At 38.6% G+C, this 11,896-nt stretch overlaps 1 protein-coding gene across 3 annotated transcripts in view; it reads left to right on the forward strand.

Moving 5' to 3' along the window:
- LOC107673140 (tetraspanin-9-like) overlaps positions 1 to 11,896 on the forward strand; it is a 115,445-nt gene that overhangs the window by 95,116 nt on the left and 8,433 nt on the right. For all 3 annotated transcript variants that reach the window (XM_016466627.1, XM_016466625.1, XM_016466626.1), the window contains 2 exons: positions 759 to 950; positions 2,817 to 2,891. In XM_016466627.1, coding sequence (XP_016322113.1) covers positions 759 to 950; positions 2,817 to 2,891 — 267 coding nt within the window. The remainder of the gene's footprint in view (positions 1 to 758; positions 951 to 2,816; positions 2,892 to 11,896) is intronic.

Genomic DNA, 11,896 nt, shown 5'->3' on the forward strand with positions numbered 1-11,896 from the left:
AGATTCCTTAAAAAATAAAGTTTTAATAATTATAGCAGTAATAGTAGTATTCTACTGAACTATAGTAATATATTTCTGGCACAATGTCTTCAAGTTAAAACCAAGCTTTTATTTTGACGGGTTGCCGTAAAGAACTTTACATTTCTGTGTGTATATATGAAATGATGATAGTTTTTCTCAAATGAAACAGTAAAATGTGCAATTCTGGAGATATTGTTCATGTGTTTATTTCCTCATTTAGTGAGATGGCAGACACTGAAAACACTGTGCGCTTTAGTACGTGTGTAGTAAAAGAAACCGCGCATCTGTGCCATTCATTCACACAGAGACACGCATATTTTTGTGGCTTAATATTCACTGACACTAGTCCATTTTGTGTTTTGATTTAAGTGTAATAACCTACTGTTGATTAATTAATCTAAACTTTGACAAATTCCGTGACATTCCGTGTTATACAGTAAATTCCGTTTTCATGACTGGATTCCACAATTCTGTCATAGGGCCCTACTATTCTGCTGATTCTCTTTAACTTTTTCCAATGGGCCTCTGCAGACTTTGAGACAGAGGCAAACTTTGAGAGAGTTTGAGGCAGAAGCACGTCATGCTTTTTTGTTTATGTCTACACGCGATGGAAAGCTATATTTCAGTCAGTATTTGTGTTGCATAATGAATGTTTTTTTCCCCAAACAACAGCTTTCGCTCTGAATTGATGTTCCAGAATGCATCAGTATCTCATAATCTGTTGCTTCTCTCTGCAGTTGTGTGGCTGTGGGCTACTGGGAGTTGGAATCTGGTTGTCTGTGTCTCAAGGCAGCTTCGCCACCTTCTCCCCCTCCTTCCCCTCTCTCTCTGCTGCCAACATGGTCATCGCCATAGGCGCCATCGTCATGGTGACGGGCTTCCTCGGATGCCTGGGCGCCATCAAGGAAAACAAGTGCCTGCTTCTGAGCGTAAGTTATACCACACCTGTAGAGTTGTAAAAACACAGTAACGGTCTGTTGTGAGAAGAAAATGTGTGCACTTACCTTGTGATGTCTGGTCTTTTATGTTTTTGTGAGTAATTTTCATATGTCGTATTATATATATTATATATACATATTATATAAAGTGTGTAATGCATTAAAAATGGATGTAAGCACATTAAATATCACTAAATTTAATTATACTATTTAAAGGTGAAACTATGTACATGTATGTATTACTTTTCATGTATTTATAAAAAAAGATATGAGAAATTAAATATGAAAAATATAAGGTACTCTTTACACAACTCTCTGGAATACTTGATTCTGATTGGTCAATCGCAGCACTGAACACATTATGCACCTGCTTTTTTATTAAATGTATAATCGACTGTTTTCCCAGTCAATATGCTAGTTTCATGGCTCTGTGTTGGTCTGCAGTCTCTTTCTTCTCACATAAAACAATCATTTCAACCAAATTAACTTCATGTCATTTCATTTATTTATTTAGTGAGTAGCTGTGTAAAAAGTGGGATAATGTACAGCTGGCCAGTCATTAAACCAAAATAAGCGCTTTCAGGATGTGAAGTGGCCTTATGAATACCTTTTTTAATGCATTTTACATTCAGGCTTAAAGTAAACTGTTACCAGAGATGTTTGCTAATTATCTGCATTGCAAATTGTCTCTCTTCATTGCACTCAAGGGTTTTGGTTTGGAACTAGAGTTAAACCACATGCCTCTGTAAGCCTCTCTTTGATTTTACACTCATTTTCACTTTCTCATTCATTCGGCTAATAGTGTTAAACACAGTCTAATTGAAAAAGGTCATTTATAGAAGTGAATAATACATCTGACACGACATATTGTTTTGTTCTGGTAAACGAGTATTAAATACTGCACTATCTGCTTGTGGACTTGGCGTGTGATTCCAAGCAAGCATATTTTAGTTTATTTACAGTAATTTAAAAAAAAAAAAAAAAAGTTAAACGTGTAAAAAAAAAAACATGTTAGATTCAATTCAAGTGAAGGAAGAGACATTTGGAGAATTCACAAATCCAATCAAACCCAGAATCATCATCACCATCCCTCCTTATTAATTTTTAATGTCAATCGCCAGTTCCTACGGTTCCCTTAATGCCTATTAGATAGGAGCTGTGTAAATTCGAATGGCCTGAACTTTAGATTTCGCTATCTGCGCTGTATAGAAGCCGAGCGTCCGAGACATCAGAGAAGGGTTTTCACGTCACTGGGTTTGAGATCTAAGCAGCCAGCCCTATGTTTCTGGATGTGGTGTAGCGCTCTCTTCCCCCAGAGGTCTAGGAAGGAAGAACCTTCAAAGCTTTTGCAGTCTTCACATCCATTCCTTCAACTTTGCTCTATTTATGTACCCCATATGGTCCAGACCAGCGAGTAGAGTCAAGGCAGACCAGACATGTACACATATTTTCATTCAGCGGTTGGCGAGGCCGCACATAGTCAACACAATCGCCCTCCTCTAATGGCGGAAGGGAACTTATTTTGCGGACCTGTCAATGTCGAGGTTCAATAAACAAGTGTCTTAAAGGCTTTCAGATGGCTCGAATCTGCTTTTCAGATGGACTTTGACAGAAACGGTCATCAGGAGATGACTGGAAAATGCACTGAGCACTCAGCGAAATAATGTTTACTGGCTGACAGGCGCATGCTGTGTGGAAGGCTGTGTAAATATTTAGCTGAAGAAGTGAAATAGAATGAGAGGGAGAGGGTGAGTGTAGAAAGCTGAGATGATTCATTCAGACAGGTCTTTCCCTATGTCTTTCTCACTCTCAATCGTATCACTCACTTCCTTTTTTTTGTATATTTTCTTCTTGCAGTTCTTCATTGTCTTGCTGATTATTCTGCTGGCTGAGCTGATTTTGCTCATTCTTTTCTTCGTCTACTCTGATAAGGTAAGCCTGTTCACCAGTTTTATACTGTGCAAATGATTTTACTGTATTTCCATACAAATCCCACTATCTAATCTCTAATTAGTGGCAGATTCTTCGGCTTTGATTTTGCCTGGCAGATGGGAAAATCCCATCAAATTGCACCTTATTTTAACTAGGCATGACGTAAATCAACAAACGATTGAAATCTGTTAGCAAATGAGTTGCAGAAGATTTTGGATTGTGCTGTATAGCCACGCCCACATGAAATCTCATTAGTCCAGAATCCTCATAGCTGTGTATTTAAACATCAATTATTGATTCGGTAATGTATTTTCATTGTAGTTTATTCCCATGTATTCTTACATAACAAAAAAGATCCACCTTGAGCAAACATATACATTTTTTATGCACATTTTGTTGTTTCTGTCAACCATTTTTTGTAATATCCCCATAAAATTTGCATAAAACTATTTTGATGGAAATGCTCATCCCATTTCCCAAGCTTAATCAGGTCATCGAGTTCTTTAAAGAACAGCCGCCTCTCTTGTCTTGAGCAGCGCAGGTTAAGAGTTCATCACCAAAGGTCAGAGGTCACCCCACACAACAAGGCCTAATTCCGGCCAGTTGTCACCAAGTAATTGGCACTGAGCTCTTTCTCTGTCAATCCTTTCACCTGCCTCAACGTTCAGGCTCTTTCTCATGGCCTTCGGGGCAGCGCACACACACACACACACAACTGGAAGCGATACTTTGCCAACTGGAATGTCTAAAATAGGGCAGTCTGACCTTTTGACACCATGCAGATCCTGGTGGATTACTACCCACCCTGAGCACGCAGAGGTCCTGCTTCCTCTTTGATGAAGTCGTGAGTGTCACCAAACAGATGCTTCAGAGTGTGCACTGCACAGTCTCCTTTTCAAGGGCGCTTACCAAATGTACGGCTGGATGCTAGGAGGTGTTAAATCCCGTCAAGGATTTCTGGGTGGTTCATTATTCACTCCGTTTGCCACGCTCTCTGTGGAAGCTAAAGTAATTCACTTACCCACAATCCATTTAGAGATTAGGATCTGCCTATCTCCAAGGTACGAGAACTGCCTAGTTGTCTTATCGGAGCGTGTAACTCACACTCAAGTGTGGACTGCAAACTGAGGCTGCGTTTTGGTGGCCACATTTTTTCAAGCGTAAGACTCGCTAGCTCTTGTCTGTATAAGTTTGTTTCTGCAGACACAAACTTTTTTCCATTGTGTGCTATATTGTGTGCAGACTCAAGGTTGTATCTTCATATAATGAAAGCTAGGCTGAAAGCAGTGTACCTATCGTGTATTAGTCTTTAAAGACCACTCTGAGACCCCCAGCCATGTATTGATGTTGTTCGTACTACCGATATAAGATACCTATGTGACCTTTAACACAACGTGATGAGGGAGATACTTCAGAGAGAAGCGAGGGAAGATGAGATATAGAGATTTGTATCAACCACACAAGGCTGTGAGCTAGTCTCTTTCATTTCTCTACCGCATGAACTGGGCGGCAGGGGTACAGCCGTCACTCAAAACCTGCCGCTCCGTCCGCACAGAATGGCGTGAGCCATCAGAGGAATGTTTAATTGACTCCATTATTTGATCTCCAAATCAGAAGGCATTCATTATCACATCTGAGGAAAAAAAGTCACACTGGCAGTGTATGAAAGCATACGTTTTCTGTACAAACAACAAAGTTAAAGCCAAGCATTTTGCTCAGATAGTAATGGGCAGGATATTATAGAGACAGAAAAATTTTGAATTAGAATTTTGTAAAATTTTTGACGGGACATTTAATAATTAAAAAATTTTGAATGCGGAATTTTGAATTTACTATGTCTGACAACTTGAGGCTGTAATTTTATAAGTGAGGATGCATTACATTGACCACAAATGACAGCAAGACTTTTACATTCTTACAAGAAATTTTATTTTAAATAAATATTCATCAAAAAATCCTGAAAAAAGTAGCACTGTTTCCACTAACATTTTAATCAGCACAAGCATTTTAAACTGTGATGATGATAAGAAATGTTTCTGGAGCACAAAATCAGCATATTAGAATGATTTCTGGGTCATGTGACACTGAAGATTGGAGTAATACTTGCATGTATAAATGAATACTTTGTATTTAATATCAATATGCCACAAAAAAACGAATTTGTTAAATGTCAAATTTACAAAATTCAACTCTATCTGTCATTGTTATAGCTTCATAATGTGAGATCTGTAGTTTCAGTTTGAATGTTTTGTGCCTTCCTCAATCTTTAACTCCGCAAGATGCTTCCCTCCTGCAGATAAGTTGGCGAAACAGAGGTATAGTGGGTCTCCACCTCACTGAGCGTACGTGAACGCTGTGGATTAAAGCACACACGTGGGGGCCTGCAGTGACCCACCATCTGACTGCAGCAGGTGGCGAAGGCTAGGCACCAGATTAGAGCATCCGTCTTTACGCTCATGACCTCATTCCTGCACGTGTGCCGCAGGACGGCGGCCAAATGAAGCCATATTAGCTGGTTTGAAAAGGGGAAAGCACAGTAGCGTGATTTTTCAGATAGGCTTACAGAGACAGATGAAGAGCATTACAGCGCACTTTCACCTCCTCAGCTGTGGCTACGGTTTAATCCTTAGATGACTCACAGTTTTTAGCCTCTAATGTTGTGCCATTACATGGGCAAAAGCGACACAATTAGGGATGCTCTGAAAATGAGTAGCGACCCACGTGTGCAGGGAATGGATTGAGAGTGTCTTTGATACGAGGTAAAACTCCAAGTCTATTTTAAAGGTCCCCAAACTCATATCATAATTTAGTTGAACAAAACAATGGTCTTCATTGTATTTCCTGTTATTTTCAATTTACAAGGTGATTCTGGGAGAGTAAGGCTTGTGATCTCATGTGGCAGCATTATCGCGGTTGCTTGTTTGCTTGCTGATTTTAGCTCAGAATTAAACCAATTTACTCGCACTAAACAAATCAACAACGAATGTGCCAGTGTTAAAATGATTTACGTCAGGCTTGACTATATAAACAGTCATTTTCCACTTCATGAGTTTAAAGGAGCAAAAGTGTCTTGTAAACCACCTGAACAGGTGAGGCGGTCAGCCAGAATTTTGAAGACGTCGGGCCATGTTTCAAAGAACCTGACGGCGTGACAGTAGGACCCACGCTGTGCGTATCTTGCCAGCTCACAGCATGGCCAGACTTTCCCTTGCTGATCAAGAGTCTGGCCCATCATCTGGGCTGGAAATTACCATCCCATGACAGGCACTTATGTCGGGCGGCTCTTACGTGCGCTAATGGAACATTATTTCCAATGTGGAAATGGTTGTTAAAGAGATAGTTCATCCTAAAATGAAAATTCAGCCACTAGCTGCGTTTCCATTACCCTTCAAATTGTGCAAATTGAAATCGCGAATTCAAAATTCGCCCAATGGAAGATTCAATCAATCAATCAATCAATCAATCAATTTTGCAAAAACTAATATATCGTAAAAACGTTTTTACGCTTGCATGAGATGGTTTTTCAGGCAATTCGAAAAAGGAATATTTCGCAAAACTGCAATGTGAACTTTTTCGCATTTACAAGTCACATGATCATTCTTTAATGTTTTATGACCTCCAAGAAACACCTCATACGTGGCTGCTCTGAAGCATAAAGGGCTTTCCTTGCCATTATAGCTTGGATAACCCCTTATTTACACTGCACATGTCTGCGGCACATTACGTCTCCAATGTGGCCACCGGAGCTGATTGCAGCCACTCTAGTCAATGCTTGTGTTTATACCAGCCGTGCTGTGACACGTTTCAAAAGCGGCTCTCTGCACTCCTTCTCATACATGCCTACATCTCCTTCAATTAAAAATAATGGCTAGTGTGGGGGCTGCGATACAAGTAAACCTACCAACATCTGTCGTCATGACTTATCGCGAGAGGAAAAAATTACGTTTTAGTCGCATAACATGGGTGAATGGAAACGCCATCTTTTTGCAATCGTTTTTGAACATTTATAAAATATCTCAAAAGATTTGCATGAATCTGTAATGGAAACGCACATACTAACTCAGCCTCATGTTGTTACAAACCCATGTTTTCATGTAAAATTCATATAAATGAGCGTGCAAAAGGATATGAAAATAGCACAAGTTGTCTATATGCACACTTTGTCAAATCTTCTGAAGTCAATTTAAGCTATTAGCTGATAATCTTCCCACCATATGGCTGTTAACTGTTACTACAAGAAAACTTGAGTTTGATTAAAAAACAAATCAGTCAGATCTGTTTTGTGTACTGGATTGACTGATTCATTGAAATGATCCAACTCACTATTCTCATGAACTTATGAATTCCTATTAGGAGAGCTTAAGCAATGAAAAACAGCTTAATTTTGGTTTGTTCATCACATCAAGATTTTGTATGACTTCAGAAGACTTGCAATATATTGTCTTTAAGTTTTGTTTTTTGACATTTTGAAGCTTGACAGCCCTTGTACACTTTTAAATAGAATTGAAAAGAGTGTCCAAAAAGCTCCTTCAAGGAGAGCTAACCAATGAATAATAACTTAATTGTGGTCTGTTCTTTGATGTTGAAAAGAGTGGCCAGATTTGACCTTTTGAGTTTCATTGAAAAACCATGTAGTTGAGAAACGACTTGAGCAAATAAACAAAACCTTTTCCTTTTTAAATTGAATTATCCCTTTTAAGTTAGGATTTAAGGGTGTGTGTTTACAGACTAAATTGCTCAAAACTTTTTTGTTGGCATAGTGGAGGTGATAGACGAATCTTCTGTCTGACCTCATCTTCCTCTACTCTCTTTAGTAAACAGCAGGCTTTCCTCAACACACACATTGTGCTGACACATCTCCACAAACCCAAGCCTCCAGGGCAGCAATATGACAAACCTGTCCACACTCTGGAGACTCAAACACACACAAGAATTGAAGAAAAGCACATTTTCCTCTCTACATCACCATTCACTCTCGTTTCTGCTCCCAGTTCACCCCAAGAATTGTTGGTATAGATAATGATGTCATCTATTAGCTACATCTAACATCTGATCCTAAGGTCAAACCCTCCAAATTCCCAAACAAACACTAACATCTTTACATTCACATGTTGCCTGAGAACATAGGAAACTAACGAGAGAAATGATTACAAATCAAACACCAAGAGCCACTAGGTCATTCACGATCCAGATGCTTGCGCTGGCTGAAATGACTTTGGACCGTGCATTCATGAGACTGGATCCAACTGGACAGACATTATTTAAACACAACCCAAGGCCAGGTATACAAACTCCTAATGAGCTATGCATTAGCAACAAGCAGCCACAGGCCATGGGAAACATATGCTCCTTTCACTTTTTGAGAAATAGTGTAGTATGTAATAGTGGATTTACAGGGAATGATACACTGATTGTTATACAAGAAAATACTATTTCAGTCTTTCAACTTCAGAATTTCACGTTTAAGATTATTCTGTTCGGCAGATTATTCTATTCATATCCCAAAAAGGATACAATACTGCTAAACATTTGGGCTGCAGTTCATCCATCTTGACACTTCTGTCTTCTGGACTTCTTTACAGTAACCTTTCATTCACACTGGCACTCTTCCCATGAACTCATTGTCTGGGAGAAGAACTAATTAACTTTCTGCATAATATGACACTTCTAACAGTATGTTTCATTAGCATAGCTCGTCCCTTAGGGCTTGCAAGATGGTGACTGTGGCAGAATATGAGCAAAGCACCACCTTACCAATACTTTTCATTTCAGTGACAGGATATTTATCACTGCAGATAGCGCTCGCCTCTGAGGATAGGACAGCTTCCCTTTTGTTGTCAGAAAACAGAGTTGTTTTGGAGTCCTCCACAGAGTCCGCCCTGTTTGTGGGTTTTTGGATGAGAAGAAAGATGACTAGATTATTTGACATGACTGCTGCATTTCAACCATGACTTTCAATAACTTTTCCAGAGGTTTGTGATTACTAGGGCTGCCCTCGACTAAGGATTTTTCTGGTCGACTAGTAGTCATTCATTTTAAGCATTAGTCGACTAATCGCACGTTTATTAATAAACTATTTAAATCATTATAATGAGCCTTTAATTGCCTACATAGCCTAAGCAGCGCTCAAGCACAAGCATAAGGCTTGCCACAGCGCACCGGCAGAAATAGCCAAATGATTATGAATGTGTCAGGGAAAAACAGTAAGGAGACTGCATTAACATTTTAATAATTTGGTAAACTAGTGCTTTCTTTGTTCTCAGTTTAAGAGATGAAGTCGGAGACACTGACTCATCTCCGCTGTAGTGGATGCGCCTGTATATGTTTCATACGGATTGCATAATCTAAGAATATTTGTTTTCCATTTGAATTGGTTCATTTGAAAGTAGACATTTCACTCTCTCTCTAAGATAAAGATATACACAGAGTTTCGCGCTCAAGTTCACAGACCGAGATGGCTGAAAGCGCATCATGTTTGCTTTCATTATTTTACAAAAGCGCATTTTGTTGTTATTGTGAGTGCACACAAATAAACATAGTCTTTACAGATTTGAAAGATGTATTGCTCTTATCTGTATTAGGGCTGTCCGATTAATTGAAATCGAATCGAAATCGCGATTTGAGACGTTGCGATATCCTAATCGCAAAGCCTGCAATGTGGACGCGATATTACTCAGTTCCAGAGCATATGCATGACTGCCAGCCTTGAGTTGCAATCTTACTTGCCCTGGGCAAGAGTGAGCGCACCTCCGTTCTCCCCAATCAGCACTGCTCTAGCCAACTGCGTAAACACCCACCATTAAAAAAAAACAAACGGAACGCGGGACGGGAGAGAGACGGAGTGGGATTATGGCGTCTACTGGGTCAGATCGATAGTTAGGGAAATTAAAACTAAAGAAAACCGTATGCAATTTAAGTTTCGAAATGACAGACAACGAACAAAAAAAGGTAATTTGCAAGAGCAAATTATATTGCACAGCTGCATATCAAGAGCTCCCTTATCGGTTCTGTTTTCAGTACTGGAGAATAAAAGATACATTCTTAGATGTTTTTGTTAGTACGTGAACGTTATCTTACACATTTTATCTCCCCAACAGATTAATTTCACATTATTGACAATATTGAGCTGAAGCTTGACTTTGCAAATTTAAAATCGCAAATCAAATCGCAATCGCAATATCTGTCAAAAAAATCGCAATTTGATATTTTCCCCCAAATCGCACAGCCCTAATCTGTATGACCAAAAATGACGGAGTAGCCTATTTTAAAAGCAGGTGAGCGCACTGGCGCCTCCATCTGTCCTGCAGTGAGCGCAACTGATGTTTTTTTTTTGTTTTTTTTTAAATCCGACTAAGCGACTAATAACATTTTGGTCGACCAAGCCTCTTCTGGTCGACTAACGATTAGTCGACTATTAGGGGGCAGCCCTAGTGATTACTAGATTTTTTGTTTTTTAAATGTGGGCATGCATTACAGGCTGTTGCCAAGATGTTTTCTCATTGCTTAACCTCATATCATCCAAAAGTGTTTTTGTTTTTTTTGTGCTGCATTTATTTGATTAAAAATACGGTAAAAACTGTAATATTGTGAAATGTTATTACAATTTAAAATATCTGTCTATTTTAATATATTTACTATGTAATTTATTCCTGTGGTGGAAGATATCTGGATTTTCAGCAGTCTTCGGTGTCACATGATCCTTCAGAAATCATTCTACTATGCTGATCTGCTGCTTAGGAAACATTTTTATCAATGTTGAAAACCATTTAAAGGCCGCTTAAAATTTTTGTGGAAACAGTATTTTTTTTCATAATTATTTAATGAATTGACATTTCAAAAGAACAGTATTTATATGAAATGTGTATTTTTTATAACAATTTGAATGTCTTTTTACTGTCACTTTTGATTAATATAATGCATTGTTGCTTAACAAAAGCATTAATTTCTCTACTGCGCACAAACCTTTGAAGTATTCAATTAACATGTTAGACAAGAAAATTAATACTTGCCTAAAAAATAAAATGCAGTTTTCTAGGAATCCTACTCAGCTCATGGCATTAGGGAGGCTTAGTCGGACATGTAACATCCCTCCATTAGACATGCTATTTTGCTGTTTGAACAGGATGAACAGAATTGCGTGACTTTTTCAGCCACAAGCTGATTAAGAATTTATTGTAAGTCTGAGCTTAATTGTAATTGGACCGTGTGGGATATGGGAGTCTCGTGTGCTGGGTAATTGGGACGCTTTTCTTTAGGTATGAAAGATCAGCCATTACCAAACAGTTCTGATCATCATGTGTTCCAAGTAGGACGTGAAAGGAGTGATGTCACCGTGTACCCTGATGGAGTTGAGAGTGTGCTTTGATGTATTCTTGTATAATGAGACTCGGAGGTCTGAAGATTTTTCTGTAAAGAAGGGATGATGGTGCTTATTCACCTTTCGTTTTATTCTCTCCATTCTGAAACGTGGCTACTCACACAGCGTACCCACCAGTACAAAAATATCTGGCACTAATGAGTGCACACTACAGCGAGAGAGACATATGCCTTCTACCAGCTTTTTAATATCTTGTCTTGACTTAGTATTATTGCTGCCGTTCTGCATCATTGGCTGAATTTATTTCATCATGGCATGACTGGAAAGAATGTAAAAAACATTTCACATGATGGAGGTCTCCAGAGGACATTTTAGGCCAATTTCAACAAATATTTGAAAGGTTATCTGAATTAAAATTTCATACTGTTCATTAAATAATTTCCCTCAGCATTCAAAGAAGTTTCACAGCATGAATGTTTCAATTTGTTATATTATTAGTGCTGTATGCTAAGGCAAGCATTACTATCACTCATACTTGTACCTCACCCTGCACTTTTACATTTATGCATTTAGAAGACACTTTTATCCAAAACGTGCATTTCAAATCTATATATCTATATCTATCTCTCTCTCTCTCTCTCTCTCTCTCTCTCTCTATATATATATATATATATATATACAGTATATA

Source organism: Sinocyclocheilus anshuiensis, unplaced genomic scaffold (genome assembly GCF_001515605.1).
Source record: "Sinocyclocheilus anshuiensis isolate Anshui unplaced genomic scaffold, SAMN03320099.WGS_v1.1 scaffold304, whole genome shotgun sequence".
NCBI lineage: Eukaryota > Metazoa > Chordata > Actinopteri > Cypriniformes > Cyprinidae > Sinocyclocheilus > Sinocyclocheilus anshuiensis.